Genomic DNA, 20,269 nt, shown 5'->3' with positions numbered 1-20,269 from the left:
AGTGCTTGTGCTAAGTTTGTATCTGTTTCTTTTTTTTTTTTTTATAAAGATTTACTTATTTTATATATGTGAGTACACTGTCGCTGTCTTCAGACACACCAGAAGAGGGCATTGGATCCCATTACAGATGGTTGTGAGCCACCATCACCATCAATTCCATTGCTGGGAATTGAACTCAGGACCTCTGGAAGAGTTGCCAGTGCTCTTAACCTCTGAGACATCTTTCCAGCCCTTGTATCTGTTTCTTATTTTATCACATATATCAGTGACCTCAGGAAAACAATTGAATCTAACATGATTTCAGTATAGAGGATAGAAAGTAATTACTGCATTAAATAAAGTCTGCCTTGTCAAGTTAGTGTGTATCAGTTTATATCTGTTTGTGGGAGAATGCTGCCTTTAAGTTCTTTTAAACACCAGGGACTTTTATCCTCTAGAAAAATTTGTTTTGTTTAGTGTTCTTGTGAAATGTGTGACATTGAGATCATTGCTATTTATCACTTTGTTTGTTTTGCTCTTAAAGTGTTAGACATCATCATGGCCAAGACACACAATTACAACAAGATGCCACTGTCCGTATTTCCCTATTATCCCTCTCTGGGTACAGCCTTATATGGTGAGGAGAAGCCTCTGGTCAAGCTTCCAGCATCTTTCCAGGAGTCTCTTGACCTTCCTTTGTGGAAGTTCTTTCAGAAACATAATCATCTGATCGAGGAGATAAATGATGAAATGAGGCGCTGCCACTGTGAGCTGAAATGGTCTGAAATCAATGGTAAACTGACCATCAGACCCGCTGCCTCCTTAGTCAGTCATAGACCGAGCATCAAGACCTGGCAGAGAGATGCAACCGCAGCGCTCTCTGGCATCAAGTCTAAATACAAAGTGGAGTTGTTTGAAGTGTGCTCGCCAGTATGGGACATCATAAAGCGTGAGTTAGAGTCAGGAGATGACAGGGTCTTGGTTGAGTTTGAAAAGGAGAATCTACACGTAGCAGGAAAATCAGAAGACATTCAAGGCATTAGCCAGAAAATCAGGGAACTAATAGAGAGTACCACTGAAAAGCTCAGAAGGGAAGAGCAGAGTCTGAAGGAGAAAGTGGCCATTTCCCCGGGAAGGCACTATCTTTTGCACCACAGTGGCTTCCTGAAGGATCTAAGCCAAGAGTACCCAGACATGGAAATCTCTTATGATGCCACGGCCCAGTTCCTGTGCTTCAAGGGCTTCCGTGCAGATGTGTACAAAGTAAAGTGTGACATCCAAGAAAAGGTGTATTCCATGGTTCAAAAAGATGTCCAGGTTTCTTCTGAAGTCTTGGCCTTTCTGCAGCAAGTAGACAGTCAGAGCCTCTCCAAGACTCTGTTTGAGGCTCAGAACATTCTTGCCACATACGAGCTGAGAGGTACAGACCTTTTCTTAATTGGAAGTTCTTTCAAAGATCTGGAGGAAGCCAAGGAAAAAATGCTCAATGCTTTAAGTCATAAGCACATTGAAGTTGAGGACAAGGAGGCTCTGAGAGGTAATGTGTGGAAGAAGAAAGTTCACCCTCTGCAAAAGAGACACAGCTCGTGTGCAACCATTATGGTCAAGAATGAATTGACTTCAGGAGCCCCGGCTGAGGTCATTGTTGCAGGCTGCATGAAAGAAGTGAATGAAATCCATAAGCAGCTTTTTGAGTATTTGGAAAACAAGATGAAAGTTGAAAGAGTTATTAAAATCAAACCGTCCTTGATTATTGACTATTTAAGGACAGACAAGAAGCTATTGTCAAAGATAAAGAAGGCAAATGTGTATATACATTTTAAGCCTACAGACAATCCAAACAGCATTTTGCTAACTGGCTTCAAGAGCAAAGTTCTAGAGTGCATGAATGTAGTCAAGGAAATCCAGGATTCAGTCTGTGTCAAAACATTCCAGACTGACAAAGCTGGTGCCAGGCACTTCTTCCAGGATAAAGAACCATATTACAAAACAGAGATCAGACGCCTGTATGGATGCATCATTGAAATGGAGGAGGATAAAGAGGACGAGGGTGAAGAGGAGGAGGAAGACAGTATTAAGAAGCAGAAGTGCCACTTACAGCGGGACATAGCCCCCGGAGTCAAACTGATGGTCCACGAGGGAGACCTGAGTCAGTTTCCTGTCGATGTGATAGTGAATGCAGCAAATGAACATCTGAAGCACATCAATGGTCTCGCAGAGTCTCTCTCAAAGGCAGCTGGCCCAGGATTCCAAGCAGAATGTGACCAGATAGTAAAAGAGGGCGGCACCGTCCTACCTGGCAATGTTGTTATCTCAAAAGCAGGCAAGCTCCCTTGTCGCCATGTCATCCATGCAGTAGGGCCTCGATGGAAGGGAGATAAGGTCCTGGAGTGTGTGAACCTGCTGAAGAAAGTTGTGAAACAAAGTCTCACTTTAGCTGAAGAGTACAAGTGCCGGTCCATAGCCATGCCAGCGATCAGCTCTGGAATCTTTGATTTTCCCTTAGAACTGTGTGTGGCAACCATTGTTTCAGCCATCAAGGAAAACTTCCAGCATAAGCAAGACAGACACACCGTGAAAAAGATTTACCTGGTGGGCCTATCTGCAAAGGTTGCCGGGGCCTTTGCTGAAGCTGTCAAGACTACCTATAAAGACCTGCTTCCCCACACAGCTTCTCCATCTACTTTAAAAGCATTAGTACCACTTGAGAAAACGCCCCAGAAACAGGGCAATCTGCTGGTGTCTCCAGAAGGCCTGAGAATTCGCCTGATAGAAGAAAAAGTGCAGAATGCTAAGGTAAGTGTCCCTGTTCACCATCATGTGCTGAGATGTCACATGGTTTGTACCTGTTCTTGAGGGCCAAGTGAAGGGAAAGAACAGAGGAAAATTCCACGTTGTCCCACTCGGCCTTCAAACACCTTTCCATTGTAATAAACGTCAGCTGACATCCTTTCTGCTTCTCAGACAGCTCTGTGCGTTTTGTTGTTACTGTTCTACTTTTAAAGACGAAAGCTTGGCTGTGGCTCAGTTGACCAAATGCTGACCTAGGAGTCACGAAGTCCTGAGTTCAGTCCCCCAGCTCTGCATAATAAACAAGGTGTGGTAGCCTATGTCTGTAAAAGCAGCATTAGGGAGGTAGAGGCAGGAGGATTAGAAATTCAAATTCAAGGTCATTCTTGGCTACGTAGTGAATTTGAAGCTAGCTTGGACTACTTAAGACCTTGTTTGAAAAAAAAAAAGAAAAGAAGAAAACTATTACAACACCAGAAATGAAGAAAAGCATCAGAATGTAGAGAAAGGTTGTGAAAGATTTATTTCTGTTCCCTTTTACATTTATGTGCATGTGTGTGTGGCCATGTGACTGAACATCATGTGTGTGGATACCCAGAGGCTAGTCAGATTCTTTGGAGCTGGAGTTACAGGTGGTTGTGAGCTGTCTGAGATGGGTGCTAAGAACTGAATGTAGATCCTCTGGAAGAACGGTGTTTTTAATTGCTGGGCCATCTTTCCAGTCCCTACTTAGCCAGTCCTTGAAAGCTTTGTTTAAAGACCAAGATCAAAGTCCTAAATCAGCACCGCTTGGTGTGGCTTTTTCCCATTCCTTCAAATGACAGACAGTTGGGGATACGCTGGCTACGATAATAGATGAAATGGACCAGATGTTGTAAGCCTGTTTTGCTTTGAATTGCTATACAAGAGAAAGTATCTCTAACTACCCATCAAGAACAGTCCCTGTTCATTAACAATGTGTCATCAACAATGACACAATTGAAATTCTTAACCTGGAAATAGTGCTGTAACATATCCCATAGACTAGGTTGGAAAAAACTAAAAATACATAACAGCCATGTAATTAACCTCTTTATTTATCTATTTACCTCTTTTTTTCCCCTTTTCTTCCTTTTTTTTTTTTTTTGAGACAGGGTTTCTCTGTGTAGTCCTGGCTGTCCTGGAACTCTCTTTGTAGATCAGACTGGCCATGAACTCAGAGATCTGCTTGGCTCTGCTTTCCCAGTGCTGGGATTAAAGGGTTACGCACCACCACACCACCACACCTGGCTCTGTTCTACAGATTCACCTGCTCTTGAAGTTCCATATAAATGCAATAATACATTTGTAACCTTCCATGACCAGTTTCTCTCACTGAGAGGAATGCTCTCTGGAGTCATCCATGTTGTAGCATGTATCATGAATAATGTCCTGTTAGAGGAACATACTTTGGTGGCCTTACTACCTATTAGCCAATGGACATTTGAATTGTTTCCACTCTGACTTTTATGAGTTTTGTTGCTCTGAGCATTGATTTAAAGTGGCTCAAATGACATCATTGTTGATGAATGCCTTTATGAAGAATTTGAAAAGAATCTCTGGTTTTCTCTTTAAGACCCATGCCGTTGTGAACTCTATTTCCTCGGATCTTATACTCAACCAAGGACCCCTTTCTCAGGCCTTCTTGGAAAAGGCTGGGCCAGAACTCCAGGAGGAATTGACCAAGGCAGGACAAGGGGTCTCTGTCAATGTGGGCACAATTCTTCAAACCAGTGGCTGTAATCTCAACAGCCGCCACGTCTTCCATGTGGTGACTCCACAATGGAAAAGCAACAACAGTGCGTGGTCACTAAAGGTAGGACTTTGCATTTTCTGGGAATGGGGTAGCTCGCTGAACTCCTCCTTTAGCATACTAGAGTTAGTTCCTGTCTGCTTCTTTTCTGTAACAACATCATGAGCTTGGCAGGCCCCATATCCTAGCCATTTCTTTGTGGTTGTAGGTCATAGTCAATAATGTATGTTGGCTATTGTGCTCAGTAATTTTTGAGGGTCAGGGAAGGGTTAGGGGGAGTGTGCCATTTTGGTGAGAGGAGTAAGGTGAGGGTTTGAAGCTGGGAGAGAGTGATGGGTGCGGACAGCTGCTGTTTCCCCCCACCCCACCCCCCGTTGGTTCATAGTGGAATGATGCATTCTTGTGTGGGCGTTTCAGTCTCTTTCCTGAGTTTCCCTCTCCAGATTGCCGTTAACTTTCATCGAAAGTGTAAAGCAAAGGACAGCGCTCCCTGTAAAAGTTTCCCAGTGCTTATTTATTTATTTATTTATTTATTTAGGGTCTCCCATTTCTAAATAAGCCATTTAAGGAGGTGCTTTGCGCTTTTTCAGGTCATGAAAAACATCATTCGCGACTGCCTGAGGACCACCGAGGACCTGTCTCTACAATCGATTGCATTCCCAGCAATAGGAACGGGAAATTTGGGGTTTCCTAAACCTGAATTTGCTAAATTAATAATTTCAGAAGTGCTCAAATTTAGTAGCAGGAACAAACTGAAAACTTTACAAGAGGTTCAGTTTCTGCTGTACCCAAAAGACCATGAAAACATTCAGGTACAGTTGTGGCCTGCTTCTGACAGCTTTACTGATGGCAGTGTGAGACTTGTGTTCTTCTAACTCTTCTTAGTCTAGTAGGATGTTTATCTCCTCTATTTTCAATCACTGGAGTGTGTGGGAGTAGCATTGACTGGTTATATGTAGCATGACAAATTTCAAGAAAAATTAGAGACAAAAAAAAAATGCTTCTTATTCAGGAAAGTTTCAAAGACGCACAGAAGTACATAAACCAGTTTAATGAACTTCTGTGTATCTGCTACTCAGCGTCAACTGCTATTTCTCTATGGTGAGGTGTTTGACTTTTTTTCTCCACTTATTTCCATTCCTCTCATGTGACATTGAAACAAATCCTAGACACACGATTCTATCTGAACAATTCACTACTTAATTTTGAACATAACCTTATTGCTAAAACATCTTGAAGCAGCAGTCATTACTTGGATTTGATCACCTATAAAGTCTTTTATTTATGATCTTTTGAGACAGGGTTTCTCTGTATAGCCCTGGCTGTCCTAGAACTCACTCTGTAGATCAGGCTGGCCTCAGAAATCCACCTGCCTCTGCCTCCCAAGTATTGGGATTAAAGATGTGCACCACCACTGCCCGGCTGAGTCTTTTTTTTTTAGTCATCAAAATAATTTATATTAGTTAAATGCCTCTTAAATATATATGATATCTTCTAAAGCTAAAAGTAATATGCACTCAACCAGTTTTTTAAAATCTACTTGGAATATTAAACATGATAGAAGTAGAAAAAAAAATCTCTTATGAAGTCCTCTATGAAAAGAAATTGTGAAAAGTTCCTGATTAGACAGAAACCATTCCATCTCCAAGGGAGGATACACAGCTTAACTGTGGCTTCATAGAATGAACTGGGTAGTGTTCCTTCTGTTTCTATTTTGTGGAATAGTTTGAAGAGTATTGGTATTAGGTCGTCTTTGAAGGTCTGATAGATTTCTGTACTAAACCCATCTGGTCCTGGGCTATTTTTGGTTGGGAGATTTTTAATGACTGCTTCTATTTCTATAGGTGTTATGGGACTGTTTAGATAGTTTATCTGATCGTGATTTAACTTTGGTACCTGGTATCTGTCTAGAAAATTGTCCATTTCATCCAGGTTTTCCAGTCTTGTTAAATATAGGCTTTTGTAGTAGGATCTGATGATTTTTTGAATTTTCTTGGTTTCTGTTGTTATATCTCCCTTTTCATTTCTGATTTTGTTAATTTGGATACTGTCTCGGTGCCCTCTAGTTAGTCTGGCTAAGGGTTTATCTATGTTGTTGATTTTCTCAAAGAACCAGCTCCCAGTTTTGTTGATTCTTTCGATAGTTTTTTTGTTTGTTTGTTTGTTTCTACTTGGTTGATTTCAACTCTGAGTTTGATTCTTTCCTGCTGTCTACTCCTCTTGGATGTATTTGTTTCTTTTTGTTCTAGAGCTTTCAGGTGTGCTGTTAAGCTGCTAGTGTATGCTCTCTCCAGTTTCTTTTTGGAAGCACTTAGAGCTATGCGTTTTCCTCTTAGCACTGCTTTCATTGTGTCCCATAAGTTTGGGTATGTTGTGCCTGCATTTTTATTAAATTCTAAAAAGTCTTTAATTTCTTTACTTCTTCCTTGACCAACTTATCATTGAGTAGAGCGTTGTTCATCTTCCATGTGTATGTGGGCTTTCTGTTGTTTTTGTTGCTATTGAAGACCAGCCTTAGTCCGTAGTGATCTGATAGGATACATGGGATTATTTTAGTCTTCTTGTATCTGTTGATGCCTGTTTTATGACTGATTATATGGTCAATTTTGAGAATGTACCATGAGCTTCTGCGAAGAAGTTATATTCTTTTGTTTTAGGATGAAATGTTCTATAGATAACTGTTAAATCCATTTGGTCCATAACTTCTGTTAGTTTACTGTGTCTCTGTTTAATTTGTGTTTCTATGATCTGTCCATTGCTGAAAGTGGGGTGTTGAAGTCTCCCACTATTATTGTATGGGGTGTGATGTGTGTTTTGAGCTTTAGTAGAGTTTCTTTTATGAATGTGGGTGCCCTTGTATTTGGAACATAGATATTCAAAATTGAGAGTTCTTCTTGGTAGATTTTTCCTTTGATAAGTATGAAATGTTCTTCCTTATCCTTTTTGATAGCTTTTGGTTGAAAATTGATTTTATTTGATATTAGAATGGCTACTCCAGCTTGTTTCTTGGGACTATTTGCTTGGAAAATGGTTTTCTAGCCTTTTATTCTGAGATAGTGTCTATTTTTGACAATGAGGTGTATTTCTTGTATGCAGCAAAATTCTGGGTCCTGTTTATATATCCAGTCCATTTGTCTATGTCTTTTTATGGGGGAATTGAGTCCATTCATGTTAAGTAATATTAAGGAATAGTGATTGTTGCTTCCTGTGGTTTTTGCTGTTAGAAGTGGAATTATGTTTGTGTGTTTATCTTCTTTTGGGTTTGTTAAAAGAAGATTACTTTCTTGCTTTTTCTAGAGTGTAGGTTCCCTCCCTGTGTTGGTGTTTCCATTTATTATCCTTTGTAGGGCTGGATTTGTGGAAAGATATTGTGTAAATTTGGTTTTGTCATAGAATATCTTGGTTTCTCAATCTATGGTAATTGAGAGTTTTGCTGGGTATAGTAGCCTGGGCTGGCATTTGTGTAGCCCTGGTTGTCCTGGAACTCACTCTATAGACCAGGCTGGCCTTGAACTCAGAAATCTGCTTGCCTTTGCCCCACAAGTGCTGAGATTAAAGGTGTGCACCACCACTGCCAGGCTGGAAGATACAATTTTTAAATGGATACTGTTTTAGCACTCGGGCATGTGAAAGTGTATTAAATGGCCCTCCACTGGGTTTTAAGTGTCTTGTTTTTGTTGTGAACAACACTCTAGTTAATACCCTTGTATTTACATCTTGGTTCATATATCTATTTTTACAGGACACATTTGTAGAAAAGGAATTGATGTTTATTTTTTTATAACTTTAGAAACATAAAACTAAATTCAATACCATTGTTTGAGAGTTAATATTTTCCAATTATATATGTGTATATATAGAATCAAGAGCTCCAATGAAGCAAACATATTCATCAAGCAGGGAGTCTAATGGCCAAACCTGTGTTTATATTTCCAGGCATTTTCAGATGAATTTGACAAAAGGAATAATGGAGATCCTAGTGATGAAAACTCCAAGGCTGAAGACACACAAGGTTCAGTAAAGCTTTTAGGTTGACCAGTGATTTCTTGTCACTAAGTAGCTGTTCAGTGGCAGGTAAAGGGTGATGGTGATCATTTTGCTGATAAGTCAAACTATGGAACACGTTAAATTATATTCCATACACGTGAGTATACAAGACACTGGCCTGTGCTCGCTTCGGCAGCACATATACAAGACACTGGCCTGTTCATAGCACCTGAGTCAAAAGGGAAGGTTGGTTAAACTATGTAATCTGTACAGTGGGGTATTTAAATTACCAACGAGACTACCACCTCCAATAGTTAATGTGATATGTATTTTCCAAGAAACGCACAGTAAGAGACAGTACAAAGCCATAATTCTCTGTCAAATGGTTTGCTGTTTTTGAGGTTATCTTGTTTGGAGTTCACTGAAACTATGTTTTGAAGTGAGGTTTGCTATGTTGCCCAGGCTGGCCCTACATTCCTACTAAGCTCAAGAGCTCCTTCTGTTCAGCCCAGAGCCAGACCATAGTAAAAGATAACCAGAACAGAGAGAGATAGGGTGGTCTGCAACCCAAATTTCTCTTGCTTTTGCTGGCTTGGTGACTGACTCTGCTTTTTTTTTTTTTTCCTGGGCAGGTGTCTATGGGAGTCTTTCCAGCCCTACTTTAGGAATGCATGAAATGAATATTGGCCCAATCCTCTTCCAAGTGGCTACTGGGAACATCATCAAAGAAGTGACAGATGTGATTGTTAATTCAACATCCATCACATTTAATCTCAAATCAGGTATTTACCTGAGATGGATTCAGGGTCACGTTATAAATCAGTGTGCAGATCCTATAAAGAAGTGTTTCTATAGCCAAATGCCTTTGTTGGCCTGGGGTTGCTTATCTTAATTAATAGCTTTAAAGCTATTTCAACTAGCTTTCTTTTCTTTCTTTCTTTCCTTCTTCCTTCCTTCTTTCTTTCTTTCTTTCTTTTTTCTTTTTCTTATTTTTTCATGACAGGCTTTCCTGGAACTTGCTCTGTAGACCAGGCTGGCCTTGAACTCACTGAGATCAGCCTGCCTCTGCCTCCAGAATTAAAAGCCTACATTCATTCTTACAAATGGCAACATTTTTGAAACTTTCTTCTTTATCAGTAATGCCCAGGTGTGGGATTGCTCTATGACGGGATATGTTGAGATACAAAAGCCCTCTTTCCGGTCAAGTTACCATCTTGATTTTCTCATGTAGGGGTCTCCAAAGCAATTTTGGAAGGTGCAGGACCAAATGTGGAGCAAGAATGTTCTCTCTTGGGTAAGGAACGATGCTACTTCTTGGTGCCAGACTGTGAAGGGGAAGATTGAATAGGGGTGGCTGTGAGGAAACCCAGGAAGGTCTTGGGGCTGGGAAGGCAATGTATTAATCTTAAGATCATATATTTTATTAAAGACTGAATTAAAAGCATAAAGTCATCTCAATAGTTAACAGAAAGTAAGCCACAGAATTTCACTACACATAGCACCTCAAGGGCTTTTCATTCATAAAGTGTTTCCTCACCAGATCAGACATCTTGCTTGTTCAAAGAGTAGGTTTGACATCTGAATCTGAATCTGTTTTATGTTTCACAGCTCAACAGGGTAAGCATGAGTATATAGTCACTGGAGGTGGATTATTGAAATGTAAGAATATTATTCATGTTGTTGGTGGGAATGATGTCAAGAAATCAGTTTCCTGTGTTTTGAAAGAATGTGAACAACGGAATTACTCATCTGTCTGCCTACCAGCTATTGGTACAGGTTCGTAGTCACAGGCTCTGAAAGCTTATCCCAGCATGTCCACTTCCCATGGGTTTGGCCCTAAGTCCGAGTGATGACAGCGACACCTTGCTGAGAGTGGCATCAGTTCTCTCTCTGTCTCTTTCTGGAAAGCAGCAGCTAGGGAGAAGTTGGGGGATGCAGAAGGGCCGGTTACAGTGGTGGTGATTTATAGGATCAATACTACTGATGGAACAGAACTTAAACATCTGGGACTGGCAAGAATGCCCAATAACAAACTCTGACCTCTTCTAATTCTTAACTGTACATATGTACAGACAGACAGACAGATATGCATTTCATAATTAATTCCTGCTGGTAGCAGCAGGTAATTAAATAAAGGACTAATTGTTAGAGAAACCCTCCTACAATTAACAGCCTCGCTGGCCAGGTGAGAAGGAGGCTTGGTGCAATTAACTTTTTGTGAACCAGGAAAAGAAAGTCATGCTCACAGAAAGAAAAATATTTTTTTTAACATTAATTAATTAATTAATGTTTGTTTGTTTGTTTGTTTGTTTTTGAGACAGGGTTTCTCTGTGTAGCCCTGGCTATCCTCGAACTCACTTATCTCATAGATAAAATGTTACCCAAAATGCGAATTACAGAAGGATATTGATATTAAGTTCAAAGCAGTGTTTTGTTCTATCAGCTCATTATAAGTTCAAAGCAACCATTTCACACAGCCTTGCTCTAACATAGTGCACACCTGTGGCTTCATCCTTGGATTTGACCTAGAACGAATGTTTTTCCTTGATCACTAATATGTCTCAAGCCCGTTTCTCTTTTTAGTCTAACTGTGAAAGCTTATTGTATTCCTTATTATGCAGCCTCTACTTACTATTTTATGAGGAATGGGCCCATTCTATTCTTGATTCTAACTTTATTACATCTTTCTAGCTAATCAACTAAAACCATCTCTTAAAACTTTCTTCCTAAGAATATTTGAATCAAATCAGGAAATCTATAAAATTATTAATTCACCTAGTCAGCATTAATTCATGAAAGTTCTCTAAGTTAATCTGTAGAAAGTCCGCTCAATAGGGTGGGCAAATGCCCAGGGATTATTGTATTAATTTAATGACAGGAAAGGCTTATCAGCTGAAAGAGGCCACCCTAAGGTGAAGCCTCTTGGGGACCTGGCCTCTCGGAGTACACCCATCTTAGACCATGCAAAAGGTGGAGCACCTCCAGGAAGGCCGCTGCTAGCTTTAGCCTTTTTTAAATGGACCCTGACGATGCCTCACCTAGAGCAGACCCTTCCCTTACTCCAAGGTCCTCCAAACCACTAGGGAATGAGCAAAGCTCCTTCTTCATGCTGTGTTTTACCCCCCAACCATAAAAGTATTTTCATTGCTACTTCATAATTGTGGTTTTCCTACTGTTAGGAGTTGTAACAAAACTGGTCTACAAGCTTAGTCAAAGGTATCTACTGTCATTTCCCGCCACAGGGATAGAGTAATCCAAATGTGCTCTCAAGCCAGCTTGCCCAGGGGACTCTTAGATTGCCTGTCATGTGACTTTGCCAGCTGCCATTCACTTTGGGCCACACCCATGATTAGAAAGGGATTTTTCACAATCTTACCTAGCTCAGGCTTTCAGGGGTCCAGAAACAAGATCAGGAACATGCTGAAAACAGGAGTGATCTACTCGCAGGTCAGCTTTGAATCCTCTGGACAGCTAACATTGGACTGAGTATGGGGAAGAAAGACATCCTGGAGGCTCAGAATAACTCATAAGCCCAGAATTACAGATTATAACAAGTAGCTTACAGTAGTGGGTGCCTTAGGAAAATCAGGTCCTCAGGGATAGCTGGAAGGATGCGGATCAAGCAGAGGCGGGGATAAATTGTTGTTTCGATGTAGTAGCTCTTTTTTTTCCCCTCCCTTTTGAGGACACTAGTAAATCAAGGGGGGAAAAGTCCCTGGGCTCTGTAATGGAAAGCAAGTGACCCTGGGGGCCAGATCAGCTGAAGAGGGCAGATGTGAATGTCACAAACCACAAGTTGTGTTTTAGGGTTTTTTTGCTGGGGTGTTGGCTTATAAACAGCATGGAACAAAACCTCATCCCCACAGTACCTAGGACTTCAAAACTATTTGCTGGCATAATATTAGAGCTCTACATCGATTATAGTGGGAGCAGGCATTTTTAGAATTCCTTGTTTATGCTGCAGCCTTTTGTGGGTGGATCTTAACCTTGAATTTTTAAAAATGTGCTTTTTTATTTTGAAGGAAGTGCTCAACAGGACCCAAATGTAGTAGCGAAAGCGATAATAGATGCCATTGAAGAATTTGTCCAGAAAAAATCAGTGCAGGCCCTGAAGAGAGTTAAAGTTGTTATCTTCCAACCCCATATCCTGCAATTTTTTTATAACAACATGAAAGAAAGAGAAGGCTCTCCAGCTCCTCTGAAGCAGTCACCTGCCAAGCAGTCAATGATGTCTAAGATTGTCTGTGAGTTGTTAGCTTTTATGAAATACATATTTCTAACCTTGGTGTTGAAGGGAGTGAAAGAAACATTAATCTCCATTTTCTCTTTAGCCTTTTTTGGCTTTCCCAAGCCAGCTTCCCCCCAAAAGAACACCCTGGTTTTGGAAAAGAAAATAGAGCTCACAGTTTTCCAGGTATGTGGTTCAGGTGTAGACAGTGTGGACAAAACAATCTCCTGGCTAAAGAATCTGATTACCAAAGAGCAGCTTTCCTACACCAGTGACGATGAGTGTCTCAGAGACTTTGACATCGAGGAGTACAAGAAACTGAATGAGATGCAGAAGAAGCTGAACATCACCATTGAGCTGAACCAGAAGAAACCTTCGATTGAAGTCTCGGGAATTAGCAGAGACGTGGTAGAAGCTAGAGATGAGATTGACGGCATGATCAAGAGCATTCGATTGGCTAAAGAAAAGGAAAACCAGGCAGACTATGTCTCTACATTTGTGGAATGGCAATATATTGATAATAACATCACACAGTGTTTTGACAAAATACCCAACATGCAATTGGAGGATGCGTGGAAAGCAAAGAAGAAGAACACGGTTGTCAAAATTCATAATCAGGACTTCACGGTGGACTTGAGCACAAATATAGCCACAGCTTCCCAAGGACAGAGTTTCACTGTTCAGCGCCGCGTCAAAGCTGAAGGTAAGTTAAAAGCTTAAGCACATCGGCCTGACATTACTCAGACTCTGAGTCTAACACGATTTTAGAAACACAGCAGTTTTTATTTTGTTTTTTAAGACAGTGTTTCACGATGTAACCATGGCTGGTCTGGAGCTCTGTGTAGTGCAGGCTGGCCTCATAGTCACAACCTGCTTCTACCTCCCACGTGCTGGGATTAAAGGCTTTCACCACCGTGCCCTGCCACATTAAAATTTCAAGTAGATACAATTCATTTTAAAATCTTGGTCTCTGTATTTCCAGAGTATACACCATGGCCAGGAAAGTGTAACATGGATTAAGTCGGCTGCCCAAGAACAACCATTGATAGTAACCACAGCTAACCTTGCATCTGCTCCCAGCTCCACAGCTTATAAAGTTTATGGAGCCAGCTCTTTTGGGGGAAATGATGGCTGCCCTAGTCAGAAATAGAAAAACAATAGTTTTAGGAAGAAAGTGGCCTAAGATTGTCAAGAACACAAAGGCCAAGGAGAGGACAGATTTGTTAGCGTTTACTCCCAAGTTGTCTTTTCTTTCCTGAGCAAAAGGTTCTTGGATACCAGTCAGGAAGCAGCCTACAGATTTTCTATAGACAGTCATTCCTACCTTCAAACCATAGAAGCCCTCTTTGTCTTCTTATAGATGACATTCATTTTCTGTAGAATCAATATGAGTGAACCCCTCAGATTCTGAGCAGCTCTGGAGGAATGACACACCACATGTGGTATTCTGCAGTCTGTCGTAGACAAACCCTACCACCTACCCACCCACCCGCCTACCTCTTAAGTATGTCATAAGACAAATGAGGAGATACATGTAGACTACCCTCTGGTGGTAATGAGGTGTTCTGGCTGAAACCCATGCATATGCAAAACTGCAGAGGCTACCCAAAACAAGTTAGGTTATTAATTTGTTAAATTAATCAGTAGAGGCTGAGCAGTGAATGAGGGTAAGTTAGAGTGTGTAGTCAGTTCTTACACCTTAGTATGATAAGAATAGAAGGTATAGACAGAGGCTGTAACCCTAGGAAACCTTAACTTGATATATCAGGAGCTTTTCTTCTGGTGGAGGGTGCTGAGAAGTGGGTCTAGGTCTCATATGTATCAAGCAAGAGATCTACCTCCAATCTACCTCCTCCTTTGAAGAAGCTCTCTAGTTCATCTGATACAAATGGTCCATGGTCCACACTTTTAACAAACATCCTTTTAGAAAGATAAGGAATTTCTTGAGTACATGGAATTATGAGATTGCAACCCAAGAGGGAGGCAGGGTTTTTCAAGGCAAAGCATATTGCAAATCTACTAAATGTCTACTTTGCAGCTGAAATCCCTGCCAATTGGAGTGACATGAAGCAGAACACATTGCTTGTGGTGAGCCTGCAAACCGGCGATCCTGAATACAACATGGTGGCAAGCGCCTTCCGTCAGACCTGCTCCAACTTTGTCATAGAGAAGGTGAGTCGGCTGTTGACGAGGAGTTTCCTAATGGTGGCGATAACTGAGATGGTGATTCTCTATGAGCTCACTCACAGAATGGGTCTGTAGAGGTGGCCTAGGTGTCAAGATCTTGTATTGCTCTCTCAGAGGACTCCACGTTCCAGGTTTGGTTTCTAGATCCATATCAGGTAGCTTCCAACAGCCTGACAGTGCAGCACCAGCACTCTGAAATTATGCTTTTCCTTGAACTCAGTGGCAATATGTTTTTGATTTATTCTTCTTCTAGCCTCTGTGAGCACCTGTACTTATATGTGCCAACCCCAAATGTATATAATCTAAAATTAAAAATAAGCCCCCTTTTACTCTGTATCATATTTTTATTACTTAGAATCAGTTCAGTTTGTGTGGTTTGTTCTTTCCTTTCCAGCTTTACATAGGTTCTGGGGGTTAGATTCAGGACACTAGGCTTGCAGGGAAGCCATTTTTACCTTCTGAGTCATTTCCCTGGCCCTGCCTTCAATTTTTTGAAGGACATTTTTGTTGGGTATAGAATTCTGACTTGGCAGTTATTTCCTTTTAGACATTTTGAAGAAATGATTCCACTAATCCTTGGACTTCATTGCTTCATTTTGTATCTCTCTTCCCTCTGGAATCCTGTCTCATCAAATCCTTGTCTTCACCTCCCTTGCATCTTCTGGTAGCTATTGGTGAGCGAGTAAATTTGATTGACAGGATGCCCAAGAGCTAATGGCTGACAATACATCTACTAAAAAAAAAAGTTGAAGATTTATTTTTCTTCCTTCCTGCCCTTTCTTTTTTTCCACAGTGCTGGAAATTGTACCTAGGGTCTCATATACACTAAGCATTCATCCTTCCACTGAACTATATACCACCAAGTCTGAAATAATTATGTACTGTTTTTAAGAAACAGCTCTTTTAAAATTCTAAATTAGGGCTGACAAGATGGCTCAGCAGGTAAGAGCACTGACTGCTCTTCCGAAGGTCCTGGGTTTAAATCCCAGCAACTACATGTTGACTCACAACCACCCGTAATGAGATCTGACACCCTCTTCTGGTGCGTCTGAAGATAGCTACAGTGTACTTATTTATAGTAATAAATAAATCTTTAAAAAAAATGTGTCTTTAAAAAAATTCTAAATTAAAAAACTGGAAATTTCAAACCAAAAAATTTGAAAGTTTGAAAAACTGAGTTAAATGACAAAATTTAAGATGAGTGAATATAAAATTGTTTTTTTTTTTTTTTTCAACACAGTTGAAGATGAGAAACAGTTGGGTAAATAATACAAAGGAGAAATGATGTAAAAATACTAAATCATATAAAAATGTGTGGAAGTGTTGAGACTTTGAACTGGACAGTGGTTGTGCCTTTTTTATTCCTTAGGTTTTTGATGCTTAGAGACAGGGTCTCACCATGTAGTTCCAGAATCGCCTCTTAAGTCATGATATTTATTCATTAATCCTCCAAGTACTGGACACTATTAGAGGGAAAATTATATATAACTCAGTTGGCAAATTGCTTGCCATGTTACCATGAGGGTCTGCCTTCAATCCCTAGACTCCATGTAAGACATCCAAGTGCACTAGTCCATTCTTGTTGCCGCAGAGCTTCATGGAGAACATGAGTGATCCCTGGGGCTCATTGGCCAACCTGCCTAACTTGATGAGTGGCAGGCCAGTAAGAGCCTTGTCTATGTGTGGGTCCATGTGGGGTGTGTGGCTGGCACACGTGAGGGCCATAACTTTGTGGAGTCAGTTCTTCACTTCCAATGTTAGGGATCAAACTCATGCCACCATATGCTTACTGAGCTGTCTTATCAGTCCTAAAAGATTTGCGAACATAGGACACTCACTTGGCACTGCATTTGCAACTGAGGGTAATTTGTGTTTATGAAAGACAATGATGCTATTTTATTTGCTCTCACTGGCAAGAGCTCTGGGCACACTTTTCTTTATTAACTTACAGATTGAAAGGATTCAGAATCCAGCTCTTTGGAGTAGGTACCAGGCATTCAAAAAAGTTATGGATGAAAAGAATGGCAATGTAAGAAATGAGAAGCATCTCTTCCATGGAACGGAGGCTATCTCTGTGCCACAGCTCAACAGTAATGGATTTAACCGCAGCTATGCTGGGAAGAACGGTAAACGTTGGGGTCTGGGAATTGCTGCACAAACCGCTCAAACACCAATCTCTGGTCAAATAGGGATGGTTTGTTGAACAGCATACCCCAAGACTGACCAATCAGGGCCACAGGTCAGACTTGGGAGCTGACTATAGCATTGAGTCAAGGTCCTAGATCTACACACATCTGTGCCAAGATATTGTACCAATCAGGATTTAGGGAGAGGGCACTTCCTTAGGGATATGTCTCTTGTACACTTATCCTGCTCCCATTGGTTGGCGTATTCAGCTGTGGCAGGGAACTTGCCTTGTATAACATTCATGCCTTAACTTGCCAACTAAGATGTCAGTTACCCATGCACATGTCTCTCTCTGCCATGTAAGATGTCAGTTACCCATGCACATGTCTCTCTCTCTCTGCCATGTAAGATGTCAGTTCCCAGGGAGGTGCTGGGAACTTAAACTTTACTGATCACTACTTAAAATGGAAGTCTTATTACGAATAGTTGGAGTCCATCCCAGGGGCAGCTTACAAAGTATTATATAGTATTTTTATAAATACTATAAAAAGTCATATTCAGGTGTAGGAAGTGCTCCTGGGTGGTTGGTTCAGGTCCAAGCTTATTGTGGGTAATTATACAAGGCAGTTCTACTGACTTCTGTCATAATTGGTTTCCCAGGGTACAGAACATAACAGAGTATGTAACCAACTTAGGCATGAAAAAAATTTCCTAGTAACAGCAGAAACATATGAGAAAGTTTCCGTATAATATTAGTAACAGCACAGAATGCAGGCTAGCCAGGTAACAGTTACCTAGGCATTACCAGTAAAAACACATAGAATCAGCTGCTCTAAATGGGATGCTGGCTGGGAGAACCCACCATGTGGGTTCACTGTGCTCCTTACACCATTGTCGGCCGGACTGGAGCTAATTTTAATAGTAAAACTAACATATTTCACCTCAAGGACTTGATTGCCCCTTTGAGGGAAAACTAATTTTTAAAAGGAAGAAAAAAAAAAAAAGAACCCAAACAAACATGTTGATTTATATGCTATACCGAATTTCTTTAACATGTTTTTCTCTTTACAGCTACGGCCTATGGGAATGGAACCTATTTTGCTGTCAATGCTTCGTATTCTGCCAATGACACATATTCCAGACCAGATGTCAATGGGAGAAAGCATATGTATTATGTGCGGGTTCTCACTGGAAACTACACAAATGGAAACTCATCACTGATTGTGCCTCCTTCAAGGAACCCTCAAAATGCTACTGACTTGTACGACACTGTCACAGATAATTGTAAAAGTCCAAGTATATTTGTAGTGTTTTATGACAACCAAGCATACCCTGAATATCTTATCACATTTAGGCGGTAACACTTTGGGGTGCCTTCCGAAAGACATCGGGTGTTCATGTATCTGCCGTAAGACAAATGTTAGCTGTTTTTCTCCTTAAGCTTTCTCTAAGAGCACAAGGTCTTTCTTTGCCATGGACATGTTTCCTCAGCTGCTCCTCCATAGTGAAACGAATCTACTTGAGAGCCAAACACTTGAGAATTTAAAACAGGTAACAGCTGTAACTGCGTTCACAAATACAAACCTCGAATCTGTGGAAAAGAACAGACTTTTATGTTCTGGAGGGACAGTAACCCCTTTCTGCACGTCCAGAAAGCCCCACGATCCCAGCCGCCACCAGTGGAATCGTGTCAGAGCGCCACCGTGTTGTGGGACCCAGTACCACTGAGCCAAGCTTCCTGGCTGCCAACCGAACAGATTCCAAGACAGACAACTTCGTTCTTCGCTCACAGAGCTGTGTTGTGTGGGTTCGACGGCTCCAGCCAGGGTTATGTACCAACTGGGTATTGGCGTGTGGTTCTGGGTCTGTGAGAACTGAACTGAGCCCCACCCCCAATCCCCAAAGAGAGGCACAGCTCAAACCCTGGCCCCAACTGCCAGTGGGCCCTTTTAATGTTGACACCAGTATTCAGCCTACTGAGGGAAGAAATGGGATCGTGCCTGCTACCTCTCTAGTGGTAACTGGTCTTCTACTGTGTGAAAATGAGTCAACTCTAAGGGTATCTATCGGCTAGCATCTTTCCTGTGGCAGGCCAGCTTGTGGTAACTTGAAAGCTTTATGTATAAGTCAGTCATTCTGATAACTTACTACCAGTATCTGTTGGATGCGAATTATTTCTTGTGGTGCCAGAGATTACCCAGGGTCTCACACGAGCCAGGCAAGCACTCTACCCCTGGACTATATTCCCAGCCCTCTTGTTTTGACGCAGGATCCCACTAAGTCACCCTAGCAAGGCTTGAACTCATTATCTTCCTGCTTTGGCTACTTATTGGTGGTAGTGGTGGGAGGTTGTGCTTAAGTTATTCTTTTAATTTCCTCCTGTACATTTCAGACTCAATGCTATTTATTGAGTGCCTGGACCTTTACCAGGTAGAATAAGAGGTGTGTTAACATACATGATTTTCTTCCCATCAACAGTGCTTTGCAAGAATTATTCCATTATTTCAAGGCTTAGGAACATGCTCAGAGTACAAGACATGGTCTTGCCTGAGGTCACTGAGGCAGGAACTGCAGAGGCAGCCAACTGAGCCTGCCAACTGAGCCTGGTCTTGAGATAAGCGTGTGCTTGCTGCTTCAGAAGTTATCTCGGGTGGTCTGTAAGGCAAACCCAGATTTCCTTGTTTTCTAGGCCATGGAGCTCATGCCGTGTAATGTTCCCAGATGGTACACTCTAGATGTTGGGGGGATTAATGTGCTGGTTCCCACCACAGGCATCACCAGTGGACTTCAAGCAGAGAGAGGGGCCCCCATTGTTGTCCCATTGACACGGAGGCCTTGAGACCCTGGCTGCTATGTCTAAGTGGACTGGCAGAGACTGGCTTGAGAGGGGGCTTCCTCAGCAGTGCCACTAAGGATGGCCTGAAGAGATGGGAGGAAAGGGCGACACTTGTTTTCATTTGCTTTTTTCCTCCAGTGGTTTGGTTAACCCAGGACTAGGCTGAATGATAGTGGGATGTTACATTGAAGAATAAAGACCCAGCTAAGAAATGTTATTACAGTCACTGTCAGTCAAAGTAAATACACCATTGTCATTTTCTTCACTTCCTAGTAAAGTTACATAATTACATAATCAATGTCTCTTGGAATCATTTTTCTTGTGAAGAGCAAACATAGAAGCAGCTCAATGACATACAGTGGCC

General features: G+C 41.4%; 1 protein-coding gene across 2 annotated transcripts in view; it reads left to right on the top strand.

Moving 5' to 3' along the window:
* Window positions 1-20,196, top strand: part of Parp14 (poly(ADP-ribose) polymerase family member 14) — a 35,729-nt gene extending 15,533 nt beyond the window's left edge. Inside the window, exons 6-17 of one of the 2 annotated variants that reach the window (XM_031363783.1) lie at window positions 524-2,775; window positions 4,364-4,603; window positions 5,131-5,352; window positions 8,477-8,552; window positions 9,160-9,309; window positions 9,759-9,821; window positions 10,136-10,303; window positions 12,550-12,771; window positions 12,859-13,458; window positions 14,794-14,927; window positions 16,894-17,068; window positions 18,141-20,196. In XM_031363783.1, the coding sequence (XP_031219643.1) occupies window positions 524-2,775; window positions 4,364-4,603; window positions 5,131-5,352; window positions 8,477-8,552; window positions 9,160-9,309; window positions 9,759-9,821; window positions 10,136-10,303; window positions 12,550-12,771; window positions 12,859-13,458; window positions 14,794-14,927; window positions 16,894-17,068; window positions 18,141-18,430 (4,592 nt within the window). In that variant the 3' untranslated portion in view covers window positions 18,431-20,196. The remainder of the gene's footprint in view (window positions 1-523; window positions 2,776-4,363; window positions 4,604-5,130; window positions 5,353-8,476; window positions 8,553-9,159; window positions 9,310-9,758; window positions 9,822-10,135; window positions 10,304-12,549; window positions 12,772-12,858; window positions 13,459-14,793; window positions 14,928-16,893; window positions 17,069-18,140) is intronic. The other variant, XM_031363784.1, reaches the window with a different exon arrangement.
* Window positions 20,197-20,269: the final 73 nt, after the last annotated feature.

This window comes from Mastomys coucha, unplaced genomic scaffold, assembly GCF_008632895.1.
Source record: "Mastomys coucha isolate ucsf_1 unplaced genomic scaffold, UCSF_Mcou_1 pScaffold12, whole genome shotgun sequence".
Taxonomy (NCBI): domain Eukaryota; kingdom Metazoa; phylum Chordata; class Mammalia; order Rodentia; family Muridae; genus Mastomys; species Mastomys coucha.
This window is presented reverse-complemented; position numbering and strand designations above follow the sequence as displayed.